Consider the following 18,770-nt stretch of genomic DNA (forward strand, 5'->3'; position numbering starts at 1 on the left):
GTCTAGTATTTGTGTAGACATTAGCTTTTCTGCAATCTTGCTCCTTTTGCTTTTTTATCAAGCAGCTGATGATCATACACTCGAGGAATATGTCCTCATTAAACTTGTATTGTGTTCATTCCCCACTCTAAAACCAGTATTGATTTTTTTGCCCCATTGTGATATCCATCCTCAGCATGAGCGCCCGCTTACAGTGCCACAAAATCTTTTTCTTAATAGCGTTTCTCTGAAATCTGTGCCAGCAGAGCCCCTGTGCAGGTTCAAACAAGGACAAGGAACAAGCGATATTTTTTGATAATTGTTTCCTTTAAGTCAGATAGATTTTTTTCTGAGAAGAGCATGAAATAAAGGTCAAAATGTTCACCCAGTAAAGCTTGACAGCTGCCTCCAGCCTTCTCCTCTCCATCTTCCTTGTTATTCGCCTTTTTCTATGTACGACATATCTGTCTGTCTCACTCTGTCAAGGTCTTTTTCCTCCCTTTCTGTTTTGTGCCTCAATGGCAGTTCTCTCAGTTAATTATTTCTTTTGAAGCTTTGATTTTTTTCTTGTCATTGAAGAGAAATTGCTTCTAAGAATGACTATGGCGAAGAAGCTCGTGATAGTGACCTCTAATTCAAATGTTACGCAATACACTGCAACTACACCGGATTACGTACATTATTGTTTCATCTTGCGTATTCTATTAGTGCATACAAGGGTATTCAAGGTTGTTAAAGATGATTGACTTTAACAACCTTGAATACTTTTATATAAATAAAAGCCAACGTAATGTATGTATAGTGCTTTAAAAAATGTAAGTTTAATGCCACTGTTGCCCTTAATTACCAGTGCCGGTACATCTTATAATTCATGTTGTTACATATGCATTTTCAAATGTAGTGTTTAACAAAACGCTGAAAAAATATACTAAAGCACATTATTATTTTTTGAGTTTGATTATAGTTGATTAAAATTATAGTTATTTTCTCAGATCCCTGAACATAAAAATTAGTTTTAGTGGTTGAATGTTATGATTTGGGTATAAAATGTATTTTTTTTTTGCCAAATAAATAATATTTAAATTTTTAGATTTCAACAATTTTTGCCAGATTTCTAAAATGTTTGTGTTTTTTTTGTTTTTTTTTTCAATGACAGTTGGTCTAATAAATTTGGTAAGCACTGTATGTAAAAAAGCCAAGCCTGTTTACAATTGCTTGTGTATATTGATTATATGGACATGTATAAGGTCTCTTTCCTACAAATAGGTGTTTCCATTTTTAGTTCTTTGCAAGTAACCATTTTGGGTAATGGCTTCCTTTACAGGTTAACAACTATGTGGAGGAAAGAGAGGAGATCAACCTGATTCATCCTGCCAAAAAGCTCCTGTTGTTGTGCCCTGGATGTGTCTGTCTCAGGGAGTCTCTCTGGCCAGTGGACTTGGTCAGCAGCAGCCCAGCCAGCCTTGATCTGAAGCCCTACATTAATACTCAGCACTGTCATTCATCTTACACCTCCAGGTTTGGATATTCATGTTTTTTTTGTCTGAAATGTCCTGTTTAAAACCAAAATTTGTCCTAAGGGAAATGACTGAGTCCACAAAATGATACAATTTACAAAGTGAAGAGAATTTAGGTGTGAAATTATACTGCATGCGAGACGTATGAACGTAATTGGGGGCAAAATCTTGTGCTGTAGAAAATATTCCATTACTTTCCAGTTCTTAATTGGTCAAACCATTAACTAGTAAGAGTTTTGCTAACAGATTAACTGACAGCGGTGCTGCTTGTCAGCTGCGTGCATCTCCAAAATGCTACATATTTTACCTTCAGTTATGTCATCTGAATGCTCTGTAAATTACAGACTGGATATAACATGAGATATTTAGATTAAAGTTGCAAACAAACTTTATTTCTAGGTTTTATCGGTCTTGTAGCCAGAAGACGAAGTTGGGTTCCCTGCTAACTGGAGCACTGCTAGAGGCCACACTCGTGCTTGGTGCTCGCACGGCACTCCTTTACCCGCTGCCCCAGTGCCCCAACAGCCACGCTGTCTTGAAAGGTAGGCTTCATGCTGTTGTTTGCATGCACGTAATCTTGGGAAAATAACTTAATGTGATATAGAGTATGTGTATCTTAAATACACAGGCAGATGACACATTATAAGGAAAAAAAAAATAAATTATGCTGTGGAGGACATTTTTGCTGGCATGGTTTGATCCCACTTATTCTACTTGTTCTGAGTGAAACATGCTCTCTGCTATAATGCCTGCATCCACAGGGCATGAGACGCCATAGAAAGGTTTGAGAAGTATGAAGTGACCTAAATGTTATCCTATTTGCAATCATCGTCTCGATGCGAACAAAGAACTGTGGAATATTTTGGACTGGCAGCGCTGTCCACCATCATCAAAACACAGAATGAGGCAGCATCCTTTGGAAGAGACTCCTGAGACTTGGAGGATCTATTCCAGTGCACACTGAAGCTGTTCTGGCAGCATGTGGTGGTCTAACACCTTACTAAGACACTTTCTGTTAAGATTTCCATTAATTTGACACCTGTCTCAACATTGTAGGATAATTGGCTCTTATTTCTGCTCATAAGATAATAAACAGAGGTGCACAAATTGGATCCCAAGTGAAGCGGGAACTTCTGGGATTCTCATTATTCCCCTGCGGTCTATTGCTCCCCTCGTTTTCCTCCTTGCTGCACTTTTCCCACATGATTCCTTATCCCCAGCGTGATCTGGGTATGTTGGGGTCTGTAGCTGATCCCAGTGGTTGGCCTTTCCCTCTTTCCATTCTCTTTTATTTGCCTTGTTGTGTTCTCTCCCTTCGCATAGCCCTCACCGTCTCCCCCTTTCCCTTCTATTCTCTAATTTAGATACACTCGCGCTCAAGTGGTTTAAGGAAGAAGGAAAAACTTCCAGACATCACAGAGTCTACACAACACTCATTACACACACATCAGGTTATCTGAAAAGAGGCGATATGCACTTCAAACATGCTTGCGCCGCTCCCCAGAAAAGCTTCGGAATCACAGCACGATAGACTTACATTCCAGCTTTTTATGCAGCAGAGGATCATCAAGCTTTGCCCCTTAAATGCTTTGAGGAGTAAATTAAAATGTCAGTTGTGAGAAGATAAGACAATAAGCTAAATTCTATCATGCATATAGAATTTCACCTCTTTTTCTCACTCTCACTGCCCTTTTTCCTCAGTCTCCACATGACTTCATTGTCCAACCAGTCAGGTTGTCGGTCCGTTGTTCAGCTGTCTGTCTACCTTCTCTGCAGAGATGTTACGTATGACTTAAATGTAAGCCAATACTGTCATTAATTTCCACTGGCAGTGAGACAGCGGACAGGCTGTCTCTGACAGGATCAAGGAGACACACACACTCAGATGCACACACAAGTATGCAAACACATTTTTCTGTTTCTTTCTTTTTGATTTGCTCTCGGTCGTGTTAATAATTATAAAGCATTTGTTTTTGTCGGGCCAGCTTTTTTGAGGCAACACACAATCGCACACAGACGCACGCTTACACAGTGCATATCTTTAACGTGACACACTGTTCTGTTCTAATGGGTGTTACAGGAAACAGAATTGAGCCAGACACGCGCACACATAGCAGCTTAGAAGTCTTGCTCATGCATAGCATGAACCCGCGCCCGTCAAAACTTGTAGAATTTGTAACCAAGCAACAAAGTTAGTTACCCATAGCCATGTTATTGTGCTTTTAAATAGGCATGTGTTGCCATTGTGATGTAATATATTTATTGAATCTAATTTGAATGATTTTATATTTAGTTTATTTTTAGTTCAGAGACTATGATATCCCTGTAACAAACACATGCTGTAGTTTTCCTGTTTTAAAAGCTCTGAAGCACTTACGAGCCTAGAAGTAAGGAGTGCTGAATCAGAAGTGGTCTTTATTACTGTAAAATTGGCCTTGGGTATGGCATTGACTCCCCCAGCTGACATTTTGTCAGGGCACAGGTTTAAAGACGTGAAGGCTAAAGTGATTATCTGATGTCATAAAAGACATTTTATTATCCCGAGTTTGGGCAAGTACTGCATTAAGTTTCAAACTTGGATAGTGTTGGTGTTGTTATTGCTTTCTTACCATTTTTGGTATTGTTCCTCTCTTCAGTGCTCCAACCTGATTCTGGTCTTTATGTTTTTTTTTAAAGCTTTACAATCAAAGTTATGTAGCTGTTAAAGTAACTAGTAAAGTAAACAGTACATATGCAGACATATTTACAGATTTATTTACAGATTATTTCCTTAATTCATTCCTTGTGCACATTGTGTGTCCACTGTATGTTTATATTTAGAGTATGGATCTTATACCAGATGATATAAAGATTGAGATTATGAGAAGTTGGTCCTAGTGTATTCAGACTATATGCACATGACAATTTTGGGATTTTCGATACAGATTATTTATTTTGAAACGTGTTCTGCGTCTCTGCTACAAACGCTCTAAATGACTGCAAAGATTATTGCTAGACTAGCCTTGGTCTATTCTTAGTTTTCCCATGAGTTCTGAAAGGTGGTGTGTTTGTGCAAGGCTTCTTTACTGCCCTGTCGCTCTAAAGAAATGAAAGGGTTTTGCTCGTTCCTCATACATATATTTCTATAAATGCGTTATGTTTTTCTGTTGCATCAACATTTGGTTCTAGAGGTAGAGTGGGAGAACCATTTTGAAAATGATAAATGCAACTCATGTTGGCATGTGTTTGAGTCAGCGTGACAGTCATGTTGTGGTGAGGGGAAACGTGTGACACCTATGAACACAAATACTGGCATTTGGAAGCAAAAGGGTAAGGACAGGGTGGTTTATGCCGCTAACATGCAGGTAAAGAGGAATGCAGACCAATGGAGAGCGCGCACCGCACTGTGGAGAGTGCTGGTAGTTAGGGTTGCAGTTATGTTTCATGGCACTCGTCTTTATAAAACGTGGGAAGCTTGACGCCGGATCAGCTGATGCCAAGCGTTGTTCATGTTTGATATATGAAAATGCACATGTGATTATATGCTTCTGTATACATTGTGTTTGTTTGTTTGTTTGCATACAGAATATGCAAAGATATTTTAAATCTTTGCATGTTCTGCAAAGGATCTCACAACATTCTGGAGCTAACCCGCACTACGAGCTAAAATGTTACTTTATACGTGTACCATTTTCAGTCTGCTTCAGATTACAACAAATGTAGGATGTGCAACTCTGGAGTCTATGGAGAGATTTGAGTGAGGTAGAAAGGCAGAAATTAAATGAGAATTTCTCATTCCACTTCAAAAGCAGGTGTAAAATGCTAATAATTGAACAAGAGCTTTGACTTTGATTAGGCATTCATGCATAGATTGCATGTTGCCAGTGCAATTGCTTTAAAAAAATGACAAAATAAAACAACAATTGACAAGAGTATTTGAAAACCACTGAGCTACCAATCACAAAGTGGTTTTCTTCACCAAACCACGGCTTGCAGATGAGTCAGTTTCATTCTCACATCCTGATTCAGCAGATAAGTCGCTTACACAACTCCAGCCTGACTTTAGCGCCGTTTGCTTTTTTTTCCTGCATTGTTTAAGAAGGCTTCTCCACGGGCTCGACTGAAGTGTTGCCTTAGCGAGTCAGCCGGCTAACACAAGATTTGTAATTCCAGAAAACAGGCTCGTGCCAAATTATCTTATGATTTAACGCTCAATTGATGCACACAGCTTGGGTTTGCAGCGATAAAAGTTCTGTCATTAACCTTTATTAATCTGTGTTGCTTTATTAGTGGGCTTCAAGTATATACTCGTCTTTTGCAGCTACTAGATTTAGATATAATATTTGAATACATTTACACATTATCATGGCTGTGTTAAATCAGTAGTCTGGTGAAGACTGATGTATTTATTCCTCCTCTTAATGCTAGCAGGTTGTGTAAGTAGAGTCAAAACAAAATATATTCCTTACATATACACACTCTCTGCTTAAATAATAATAATAATGATGATGGATTGCATTTATATAGCGCTTTTCGGGGCCCTCAAATGTGCGATCCTTCAGGACTGTGAAGGAGGTGTAACTCTTCAAATAGTGTATGTGTAATCCTGGCACTAAATGTTTACGTCTGCGGTGCCTTTTCCTCTTAAAGCATCCAGACTCAAAAAAAAAACCCTCAACTGAAGACCAGTGGGATTTAGCCATATTTATGTCAACTCTAAGTGGGGGTTGTTTAAAGTGATTTTCTTGAAATCATTTCCTGCATTGTACTACTCAGAAGGAAGTAAGTGGCTTTAGTTTACAGGCTGCTATCCTTCTAGCTCAATGTTGGTGTTTCTTTCTCCTTATTTCTTTCATTTTCTTTCTTCCTCTCTGTTGTCATTGTACATTGTGTTGCTTTTAAGACCCATTGACAGCAGATGTGGTGGGGAATCAAAAGGAAACTCTCAGGGATTACAAAAACACGTATTGTTCGTATGCCCATTTCAACTAAATATACATTGACATTCCTATTGTGACATGATACACGCACAGTCATTACGTTTTTTCACTTGTAAAGCTTAAAAATACTGCTTTGTTTTTGGGACTGGGGGTAAATTGGCTATTTATTTATTTTATACCTGATGATTAATGCAACAAAAGTGAAGTAATTTCACGTAATAAAGTTGTAAAGGACATAAAAGGGAGCACAGCTGTGTAGATTTCCAAAGTTTTTAATGATCTATATATGTGGGTGATTTATGACAGAGTAGTGGGATAGTATGCTGGGTCTGACTGTAGCGCATGGCTGAGAACTATGTATAGTGTCGTTGAAGAGGGGGTGGGAGACACAGAGAAACAGAGATTGTGTGTAATAAGAGAGAGCGCAAGCGAGAGAGTGAGAGGAAAAGAGAAGTGCATGTAGTCAGGAGACATCGAAGAAAAACCGCTTTGGTGATGAGGACACGCAGTGAAGCTGAGTGACTGAAAGAAAGTTGAGAGGGAGAGAAAGATAAAGCGTTAGTTAGAGAGAGGTCAAGTTAGAAATGGAGTAGGTGAGAGAGAGAGAGAGAGAGAGAGAGAGAGAGAGAGAAATGGAGTAGGTGAGAGAGAGAGAGAGAGAGAGAGAACACAGGCAGCTGCAGGAGAGACGGGACTGGTGGCTCAAATGTGGACGAGTGTACCTCGGTCAGCCCGGCACTGAGCTGTCAGTGTGGGAGGCAGCGTGGCCAGCTGTAGCTAGCAACCATGAAGCACTCTCACAGAATGGACTTCAAGATGATCAGTGAGTAGTGGAAATGTGAGTTGCAGTGCAGAGCAGTGTCTTCACACAGTTGAGAAATGAAATTGTGGCTTTCTGCTGGTTTCAGTGACTCAGTGGAGCACAGTGAAAATGCAGTTTTGCATGTGCTTTGTGTCTGATTCAGATCCTCCATCTTCATTCAGTTGTTGACAGAGAGAACGTGGTGATTTACCGCTGACTTTTCATACTTCACTGTATTATATCGTGGCCGTTGGTGACATATGTTGTCAGCAACGGACGTGTTTCTTTATTACGTTACTTAGTTATTTAAGTTTCATTATTAGTCATTTTAAAACCTGGAGAGTCTCATGGACTCTGTGGCTGCTATTACTACTTCTGTTCTTGCTTTCTAATTGGTGCAGAATGCAGGCATACACTTTCAGCAATGCAACTGTCTTGTGGTTTTATTGTGTGAGGTTCAAAGCTGTTCAAAGAGATGTCTTCATTTATATATGTAATTTTAAGTTGTTTACTGATAAAGTGAATGCGTATGTCACTAAACACAAATCAGGCTTTTTGTATATAAGAAGACTTACGACTTAAGTTTAAAGTGTGATGATGATCAACTGTTGTTGCTTGTTGTCACAAAATTGAGGCAGGGGGCAGTAGAAAACGCTGATTTCAATTTTTGAAAAAGTCATTTTGTTATTTAAACATTTGACGAATGACGCAAACTTTTTGAAGACTGTCCTTGAGAAAGTATTTTGCGTTTTGACGTATGAGAAGCTGCAGAAATCTGGGTGACTTCACATTGAATTGATCCTTAAAGTAAACACTTTGCCACATATCTTTATAACTTAGTCAGAGGTTTGTTTTTCTCAGTTGTGATGCTTCTCAGTGTTTAAAAAAATGGACCTCATTCACATGACAATGTAACTCAATTACCTCCTATATGAATGACAGTTTTAATAAGCAACAACACTTAAGACAGTGTGATTTTTTTTGGAACTGTTTGCATGATTAGCTTGAACTTTACCTTTGTTTTTATTTTTTTCCTAGTCCTCACTGAATGTTACACTTACATCTGCAGCTCGTTCTTTGTGTGTAAGCGAGTTAATATCTGAACCCAGTGGTGTACTCCCTGATAAGCCAGCAGTCAGACAGATCAGTGTTCGCTGCTGCTGCTGCGTGTCTGTGAATTTTACTGCAGTTGTGAATTCCAAGTACTTGCACTGTTTATTCTTGAGTGTTTATGTTTGCTGCTGTGCAAGTGTTAGTTTGTGCTCTACTGCTGTGTACTACTGCTTGTTGATTTTTCTAGTGTGAATCGGGCTCACTTCTGTGTTTTTCATGTGTATATGCAAACGCAGGGGAATATCTCGGGTCATATAATGGAATGAAGGTCTGGTAAGCCATTAATTGAGCCAAAGACCATTGAGTTTAAAATTTCTCGCAGATAGAGTAGTGTGCAAAAAGTGAAAAGAGCTACTCCGCATTTCTTTATGTTTTGCCAAGAAATGGGCAATTGGAGCAACGGTTTATTTAAACTTGTGCAAACAAACATGGTAATACAGTTGTACAGTTCTAACGAGCTTGAACGTCAATATTTGGCACGAGCACCTTTATTCTTCAACACAGCCTGAACTCTCTGAGGCAAACTTCTTGTAATTTCTATAAGTAGTCTTCAGGAATAATTCTCCAGGATTCTTGAAGGACATTCAAAGCTCTTCTTTGGATGTTGGCTGCCTTTTGATCCGTTCTCTGCCAAGATGATCCCACAATGCTTCGATAATGTTGAGGTGTGAACTCTGGGGAGGCCAATCCATGACTAATAATGTTCCACTGTGTGTGTGTTTTTGTTTTTACTGAATCCGTATATGCTTTCATTGCATTGCCATTTTGTTTGGGATTATAGTCAATTCAGATGCTTTCTACATAGTATTGAATGGTGGATCGAAATCTGACTGTTTTTCTTTTTCCTTTCTAATTTGATATTTCAATTTTCAAAATTGAACCAGTAGCTGTTCCTCCATGTTTTACAGATGGTTGTAGACACTCACTGACAATTACTGTTTGGCTATTTGAACAAACGTTTCATATTTGAATTCATTACACCATCAGGTCTGTTGGCAGTGATTTTTAGTCCAATTCTTGTATAATATGGCATACTTTGACCTTTTCTCCCAGGTTCTCTTCCTTAAGAATGGCTTCTCGACAGCCGCTCTTTCATTCTGATGTGGCTTTGGACATGACTTTCAGATAATGTTAATTATCTGAAAGCTGCTGTTAATGCTGTTTTTGTATGTTTTTTCTCATGCCTGCTGCTTCTTTTGTCCTCTGCTTTTCCAGTTTCCGCAAATATTTTTAAGGACACACTTCAGACCTTTCTAAGCTATGACAAGTTTTCACCTTAATGGTGCAAATGCTTAAGGAAACCACTCAAAGTTGGTTCTTTAAGTACTTTGGCTTAACAAACAATAAGAAATAAACAAAAAAAAATTCTATAAAAATAATCAGGGGCAAGTACTGTAGTAACAATCGCTGTCAAAAACTTTAAAATACCTTCAGACAGTCAGGAGAATTATTAATCAAGACCATTAAAAACAAACAAACAATAAAGTCTGGATCCTGAGAAGCAAGATATTTATTTATTTATTTTTAAAAGAGGGGCAACTCAAGACTTTCACACAGTACTTAAAGAAATAGCATGTTTCACAAGATATTGGTGATATATTTATAGGACACGTTTGTGCAACACAAACCGCCTTAGACCTTAGACCAAAGCTGTTTGCGCTGCACCTGTTTGCTCAAGTATGTAGGGCACACGGAGAAGTTGTCATCAGCTCTAAACGTACTTCTGAGAACAGTACATGCAGTGTGTGTGCATGCACTTGGCTGGCAAGTCAACAATCATGTTCAAGGTTCATCTTGTTTGGTTAGTATAAATAAACGTGATTCACTCAAGAAATGCTTCTCCCGTTTCGTTTCATGTTGATTGATCATTTGGACAAAAGTCTCCTCGCGTTGCTTCAGTTTGCATTAGGGTGAAGCTCTCAAAGCATGTGCTCACTGCATGTAATCAATCAGTGCTGGTTGATAAGACTGCTGAAGTGATGATCACAATTGAAATAAGTCAATAATGTGGCAAAAGTAACTAAAGTGTAATAAAACTGACTTATTGATCTATCTAACACAAACTCAAGTCCAATATTTATAGAGCATGTTTTAAAAGGGCCACAGCTGATTGAGGTGCTGTTCATGTTATGGGACAGACAAGAACAAGAAGATTATTTCACAGCACGGAAATGTGAATCAAAATCAAAATGTAAATAAAACAAGTGAGATAAACCTGATACCTTAAAACAGAAGACAAAACTAGAATGAATAAGGAAAATCTGCACTGTAAACATTGTCTTTTCCCAGCTCTCAGTGGCATGCTTATTTGTTAAAACAGAGGTTTAACCATAAAAAGGATGTTCAGACCATGCACTTGATCCACAACTGTATTTAGAATGCAAACACACACACTCACACATATTTATATTCCGCATGCATTATAGATGAGGAAGCACATACATAAAATGCACAGGGACATCATGGTCATTTAGTCCGTGTTCGTGCTCTTTCGATCTCTTGCGCCCTATTTTCCTCAGTCCAATCTAATCCACAGCCTTCTTCCATTGAGTAAGTGCTCCGTGCGGTTGTTTATTTTTTTGTCACTGTTGACATAGTACAGTATGTGTGCAGCTTGGCCTGAAGAATTCAAAGATAGCGTGCCCGAAGCAAGCTAATTAAATGTTACCATTTACTTTGACAGAAAACATAGATTGTCACCTCTTTACGGTTTGGATGTTTCTTTTTGTTTTAATGCACATTTGCATTTCATTAATTCTGCAGAATCTCTTAAGACCTTTTTTGTTTTCCCTTCACTCCCTTGGCTGACAGCTTCGTCCATCTGTGTGTTGTCTTGTTTAAAGGGATGAATAAATGAATGATTGAGAACACTGCATGGTCATGAAATTCATATAGCTAATTTGAGGAGGTGTCTCAATTTCCACTTCACAAGGCTTGCTTGCAATAACACTTCTGGAGTAGAATTGTGGAGATTGATCATCTATATGAGAAAAACTATCACTGTCATTTTAATTATTTAACACAAATTAACTGTTTTAAAGTCACCTAATGGAACTGATGTTTACAGTTAGTTCATTTTGATAGAGCTTATAAAAGTATCTGTATTTTAGCGCATCTGTACAAGGCAACAAGAAGAGCATCGACTTTATGTTATCTAGGCTTCGGATTCGATTCAGCCTTTTCAGTTTCTGATCTTTAAGTTTAAGTTAAAATGGTTTTGTTTCACAGCATTTGTGTGAAATTGCATGTTAAAAACGGGATCATATTTATTCTACGTAATCTATCTATGTAAGCAGACTCTTCAAGCCACATTTCTCTTTTTCACCTGTCAAATTATTTCTATTCTGATTCATTAAATGCACAAGTGTCGTTGAAAAATGTGCTCAGACCTTTTACTGTGTAATGCGCCATCATTTATAACTTGCAGTTCTGTCTCTCCGTAGGACATTTAAAGGATTTAGTGGTTTCTGCTGTCTCTCTAACTGTGATAAATGGCTACAACTTGCTCTGCAATGTAAACTATAAACTTTCCAGCTATTTTTACTGATTCCTTCCTTCCTATCTGTCTTCTTTCTTTCATTTGCTTTGTTAATTTTTCCCTCTGTTTCCTCTATCGTACTGTTTTATTTCTTATGCAAAGTATTTTTTTCCCTCCTCAGCTGATATTTTCCTGCTTCCCTACTTTTTAAATTATTTATCCTTTCTTCCTGCTTCCCTTCCTTCCTTCTTGTCTCCTATGCTTAGTGTGTCCGTCTTCTTATCCCACAAATACACACACACACACACACACCGTGAGTTCATTACACAAGCTGTGAGACCGGATCCACAAATCAAACTGTGTAAATAAGCAAGTTTTGTTCCTGTGGAGCAGCCGCAGCTGTTGCCATGCCTACCTGTTGCACATCTCAAGGGTTACCAAGGACGACCTTTAAGTGTGCGTCTGCTTCTGTATGCATCCGCGGTGTTGTATCAGTGTGACGGTGGGAGGGGGTTGGAAGGTTTCTGTGTATGACAGTTGACAATGACCAGAGAGTCTAACTCCTGCTGTTCATTTTATTTCAAGTACATCTCCTTGGATTTCACGAGGTTTTACTGTCGGCAATCTAATTCCCATTAATTCAACACATGAAGCTGATTCTGTGGCAGACATTTCACTCTAACATCTTCCTCCCAACATCCTTAACCATAGAGATATTGGTGACATCTCCTTGCTTTTGTCTGAATGTTATAGATATTTTTTTCCACTTGTAGGAGCATGGAGGCTTGGGAGGTTAGGTTTTCCCAATGACTAAAATAACTGTTTTATAGCTGAACACAGGTGAAAATTCTCAAAGAGTGTTTCCTGACTGAGCTCTTGCAGTGAGAAAGTTCTGTTTATGTGGCATCCATCCCAACAATGTACAGAATGTCTACCTGGCAGCTCCTGCGCCATTGTAGGAACTGTCCATTAGTCCTTTGTTAGCAGAGATGAGGACAGGTTTTGTGTGTGTGTGTGTGTGTGTGTGTGTGTGTATATGTGTAAACAGACAGACTAATGGGCCTAACTGAAATCCAAACATAGGATCTGGCAGGTGATCAGTGGTGTTTACTTCCCGTGGGTGAAGTGGAGCTTCTCTCGGTGGATGGAGGAATAGAGAGTGTATAGTTTACTGGCAGTGGTGGATCACAAGACTTGGGGCATGCACAAGAAAGCCAGAAAAACAAGGCTTTTAAACTTTTATAGTGAAAGTTAAGTATCTGTTAAGATAATGTTTCACTGTTAATCCCTCCTCTCTCCTGTGATACCTGCTTTTAACTGGTGCGTGCATGCATGGTCTCTGCTCTGCTCTCATTTCTGACAGCTCCCTTTTACTCAGAATTGTTGGGCATAGATGCTGATGTATAACCTGACTAAATCTTTTCTTGTCTTTATCTGTACACGCAGAGCGTCAGCTGGCCAGCAGCATGACCAGCAGCAGCACTCTTCCTCCCAGTGTAAGCGGGATCAGTAAGGAGCTGGCAGAGCTGCGGCACCTTGTTCAGTTCCCCGAGGAGATCGCCTGCATCCTCACAGACCAAGAGCAGCAGCTTTACCAGCAGGTATAAGCGAATTTATATAAAATATACATGAGGGGGAAAGCAGAGGCAGGAACGTGCAATTACAGCTATCAACATGATCCTTACACTTTATTTGAAATTGTACAGCTGTGTTTTATTGTGGGGAGGTTTAGCAAAGAGGTTGGATGAGGAGAATAGTAGGTGGTGGTAAGTAGTGTCTGTAATGAAACAACAATCCCAGCCATTGATTGAGAGCGTGCTGTCTGTCTGCAGGTCTTCCCTTTGGACTACCTCTATTTCCTCACCCGAGACCTGGGCAGTTCAGAGTGTCAAACTAAACGCCACCCAAACCTCAAGGCTTCACTGTCAGCGCCCGCCATGCCCACTCAGCGAAGTAACGCCGTGGAGGAACTGGTGGCGCGATTCAACGAGGTGGGTGGGGCTTTCTCTCTACTTTGTCTGCACGCCACGAATCTTTTAGCACACATGTGAATGTAGTTACACAAGGCTGTTACACAGCCTGTCTAGTTCTCCGCAGCTCAGGGTTTACAGCAGGATTTCAGACTGGGTAGAAGCACTTGAGAATTGACACTGCACAAACGTAGCTTAACAACTAAAAGCCTTGAGCGACTTTTTATATACACAGACATATGTAGTGCATTCAGGAGACTCTCACATCTTACGCAGATGCATTTAATGAAGTTCTGCCAAAGGAACCATATGGAGATAGTTTTCATCTTAAGAGAGCACTTTTCAGTTAATAAGTTAGTTGTCCTTTGATGATTAAGTGGCATTGAAATGCAGTTCTTGCAGTAACATAAAAAAAAATGAAATGGCAATTTTTCTCTTATTTGCTGTGCGAGTTATACGGACCTATCATGAGCGCAACTCACTCACGACCATGTTCACCGGCTTAAGTTACACCCCCGAGCCTCGCCTCGTTCACGGTGAATGACTTTGAAAATGCACAAATCCACTGCTGCGAAAGAGAAAGTGCTAGAGAGATTGATTGGAGGTGATGATGTCATGTTTAGGTCGCATGCCTCTTCGCATCAGCTGGTTTTCATTTAAGTCAGCCAGAGGAGAAGCACGAAAGACAGTTTTCCAAATGTGCAGTGTTGCCATATATGGTCACAGTGGAACGAGAGTCATATTGACAGCACTGAATCTCTCCTGTTCGCACTGGTGAAACCTTCAGCTGCCTTTAATTGTGTCAGGTTGGGTTTTACCTTTCATTTTTGAACTGTGGAATATATTTCAAGGTTAAATTATTATTAGTTAATTCACCTGACTATTATATTTATTTTCCCTGATTAATAGTTCACAAACGTTTCATGTCACTGACTGGATCCACTGTTTTTGAGATGGTAACTAATTAAGAAGTTTATTTCCCCACTTGTAAGACAAGACCTTTCAAATAAAATGAACAAGCCTAGCTTTTTTGATAGAGTTCATTCTTAAGGCATGTGTGGGAGTGAAACATTAATCAGTTAAACAGGATTGAGAAACACATTGGGAAGCAGGGAGTTGTGAGCAGTTTGGGCCTCTTTGTGTCCATCCAAAGTGTTTAGGTTTGACGGGACCAGTGTGTGCTCGAGTTTGTAATGGTTCTCTGTTATATTCCATTATGTAATTCGTGTATCAAGGAGAAACTGACCCTCACAGATGAACTAATACCACAAGCACAGATGGCGACAGACAGACAACAGGACAGACAGATGGACAGGTGGACACACAGACAAAGATCAAAGAGGGGGGGATCATATAGCCAGATCCAAATTTGGATGTGAGTGTGTGTCTGCAATTCTATCAGAATGCTCTTCAAAACTGCCTTTTCATGCTTCTATGGGAGGTTGCTGTATTCTTGTATCATCTCATATTTACCCTTTGCTGCTTTCCTGTTCCATTATATGCTCTGTGTACATTTGTACATATATATCCTCACATCCTGTCCTGCTTGTTGTCATGCACAACACTGCATACGCACTTTTGCTATCTGGAATACCTGAAAAGATGCCAACTCAGTGCGATCCCTTGATGTGTGGTAGTGCAAAAAGCCACTTTGCAGATGGACAGAATGATTTAGATGGTGAGTGTAACTAAAACCCCGATGCTGACATGGCTTTGCATTATGTCATAATGCTGAAAGTGCATGATACAAGATTTTCATGCGTGGCACGCAAAGAGCAGGGGAGTAGCAGATAAGAGACTGGAGGGCTGCAGTGTTGTTTTTCGGTAACCAAATACAGTAGATTGCAGAACGAGCTTCTGCTCCACTGAAAAGTTAACATTTAAACCTCGAAAGCCCCAGGAGGGAATTTCTGTAACTGATTCCCTGTATCTGATCAGGCTGACAGTGATTACAAATGTCAGAGGAATTTCTGGCTCTCTAATAAAATCAGCCTATTAAAAGCGCTGTCTATTTAATTGCAGTAAGTCTCCCGAAGATGAACCTTGATAGGCTCGTGCAGTTTGTTTTGGGGAACATAAAGTGTCCAATGGGCCAAGGACCTTATGGCTGGGGGCTTTAATTTTAGTGTCAAAGACAAGAAAATCTAATAATGCATGTGTCTGATTTCTGCGCTTGTTTGTGCTATAGTTCATGGACAGGTAAGGGGAGTGTATGAGAAACATTTTTGGAACATTTTAACAGTTTTTCATCAGGCAGTATGGAAATGGAAACAATAGGAAGAATAGTTCCTGTGTGTGTGTGTGTGTGTGTGTGTGTGTGTGTGTGTGTGTGTGTGTGTGTGTGTGTGTGACTTTATTTAGTCCCTGTCAGGTCAGATGTTGGTGGGCTTTACTGATCCTTACGTAACCCAGTAATAGATCTCTGGGTCGGGGGATGTTTTTACCACCTCCAAGTGGATTAAAGAGTTTTAGTGTGAGCGCGTTTTGTTTTTTTAGTTTTTTTATTGTGTGCGAATGCATTCATGAGGCGCTAATACAAAGAGTTAAAACAGGCCAGATTGAAATCTGATCTTTTCCTGTGTTGTGTACCTGTGCTCATACAGAGAGGTCGAGCCTGATGCATATCTGCTGTTGCCGTCATGTCTTTTGCTTGTGCTTGAGGTCAGTCAGTGTAGAGACGCAGCGCAGCTGACAGATATCCGATCTCATTCTTTTTTATGTGTGTGCATGTGTGGAGAGGTGTTGGGGTGAAAGTGTGAAGCTAGCTGGTGCAGTCCTGTGCATACATTGCCACATTAGGCACAAGTTTCCAGAGCAGAATTCATGAGCACAGACATGACCGTACACTTTCAAGAATTTTAGGTGCCTTTGGATGTCGTCCCATGTCCCCCATGTTTTATCATACCTAATACCAGCCTTGTAACAGCACACCAGCACACTTAAAAAGTTATCCAGGGATTTAGTATGATGTCACCTGTTATGTGGATATTCCACTAATAAATTGTCATAGAAATGTGCAGCATATTGCACTAGTACAGTAACAGCATTTCTAATATATACTTCCGGCCGCTCCCCTGCTACAAGGGGTCGCCAAAACAGGTCATTTAATATATTTGAATTGGCAGAGTGTTATGCCACATGCCCTCCTTTATCCAACACCAGTGGGTATATGTGTCTCCAGCTGTAATCACACCAACTATGGAGGCATTACAAGCCTTTCCAATAATAATTCCAAAACATTAGGGGCATATAAGTTACAGACAAATTGTATAGTGTTTTGAGTGCTCAATAGAGTAGAAAATAACCTGTTTATTTTCCATTTCCTATGAGGTTTATTCATATTTTTAAAAATGCAAATGTTTCAAACTCTTTCTGCTTGTAATGCATTCAAAAGACAATAAAGTGCAAGTTATACCAATAATAATAATTTAAAAAAAACAGCCCCATATTGGGTATTTTCAATGTTGGAACTTAATGTTTCTTTAAAGCCAAAATGTTATTCACTCCAAGGGAAAAGGTGATGAATAACCAGACAAAGATGGTGCTGTGAGTTACTAGGGAGGTTTTCTGCAGTTTGTGTGTCAGCTTACTTTATAAGTAAGATAAGAGCGCAATAAAGTGCAGCTGTTGTTGGTGCTTGATTACGATTGTAACAGTTGGCAATACTGAAATGCGAAATTCTGAACACGCAGGTGAGTTCATGGGTGACGTGGCTGGTCCTGACTGCAGGGTCCATGGAGGAGAAAAGAGAAGTTTTCTCATATCTGGTCCATGTCGCTAAATGCTGTTGGAACATGGGAAACTACAATGGTGTCATGGAGTTCCTGGCTGGACTCAGGTTTTTAGAAACACAATGATGCAACTCAAATACACCCACCTACTGAATATACAGGCAATTTATTATCTGCACTGTTCTCACACAAAAATATCAATGTGTTTTGTTTTGTTTCATTTTTTCGCCCTTCAGATCTCGTAAGGTGCTGAAGATGTGGCAGTTTATGGACCAGTCAGACATTGAGACCATGAGAGGTTTAAAGGATGCCATGGCTCAGCATGAGTCCTCCTCTGAGTACAAGAAGGTTGTGACCAGAGCTCTTAATATCCCAGGATGCAAGGTGGGCCTATGTTTACCCCAATGACATTTGATCCTCTAACTCACTGACCTTGGCTGCACTGTAATTTTTATTTTTGGGTTTTTTTTCTCTTACACATATACACTGTAGGTTGTGCCATTCTGTGGGGTTTTTCTAAAGGAGCTAAGTGAAGCGTTGGATGGCACAGCAAGCATCATCAGCCTCAAACCATCTCCTGATAACACAGAATACTCGATAGAGGTGCAGAAAACACCCGCAGTCATTCGCAAAAATACACAGATCTGATAAAACTGACACTACATTACATATTTGATATCCTGTTAGTACAATCCATCTTGCTCTGCTGTTTCTGCCTCCAGTTTGTGTCCGATTACAGCGGTCAGCGCAATTACTTGTCTCGATCTGGCCCAGATGGGCTCCATGTGCCAGAGAAGGAAGCTACTGTGAGCAACATCCTTCAGATTATCAGGTATGTGCATGCTTAATGACTAAAGCGATGGTGTTTGACACAGTCGTCTCTCCTGTTCTTTACTTTATCTGTCTGTTTGACTCAACTGTTCCTGCTCCTTAGATCTTGCAACCGGAGTTTAGAGGCAGAAGATCCTGATGACGCGTCCACCAGTCCGTCTTCTACTGGCCCGTCCCCTGCCTCCAGAAACAACTCCTTCAAAGACCGCAGCCACAATCAGTTAGTTCAGTTTCTTCTCTCTCTCTCTCCCCCCCCCCCCCCCCCCCTTTTTTTTTTTAGTGTGCCATCCAAGCTTTTGTTGTGAGATATTTCAGCGTGCAGTGTCAGGTATGAGACCCTAGAAAAATGAGGTGTCTTGTTAAAGAATATCCCAGAATAGCATCTGTTTACCGTGACCGGGTCTTGATTCTTTCCAGTTGAAGGATAGTG

The 18,770-nt window shown here is 39.9% G+C and overlaps 1 protein-coding gene across 2 annotated transcripts in view; it reads left to right on the top strand.

Moving 5' to 3' along the window:
- plce1 (phospholipase C, epsilon 1) overlaps positions 1-18,770 on the top strand; it is a 78,771-nt gene that overhangs the window by 35,548 nt on the left and 24,453 nt on the right. For both annotated transcript variants that reach the window (XM_085171170.1, XM_085171171.1), the window contains exons 7-15: positions 1,304-1,497; positions 1,896-2,038; positions 13,255-13,409; positions 13,641-13,799; positions 17,471-17,616; positions 17,746-17,893; positions 18,002-18,112; positions 18,232-18,341; positions 18,444-18,560. In XM_085171170.1, the coding sequence (XP_085027296.1) occupies positions 1,304-1,497; positions 1,896-2,038; positions 13,255-13,409; positions 13,641-13,799; positions 17,471-17,616; positions 17,746-17,893; positions 18,002-18,112; positions 18,232-18,341; positions 18,444-18,560 (1,283 nt within the window). The remainder of the gene's footprint in view (positions 1-1,303; positions 1,498-1,895; positions 2,039-13,254; positions 13,410-13,640; positions 13,800-17,470; positions 17,617-17,745; positions 17,894-18,001; positions 18,113-18,231; positions 18,342-18,443; positions 18,561-18,770) is intronic.

Source organism: Neolamprologus multifasciatus, chromosome 8 (genome assembly GCF_963576455.1).
Source record: "Neolamprologus multifasciatus chromosome 8, fNeoMul1.2, whole genome shotgun sequence".
Classification (NCBI taxonomy): Eukaryota; Metazoa; Chordata; class Actinopteri; order Cichliformes; family Cichlidae; genus Neolamprologus; species Neolamprologus multifasciatus.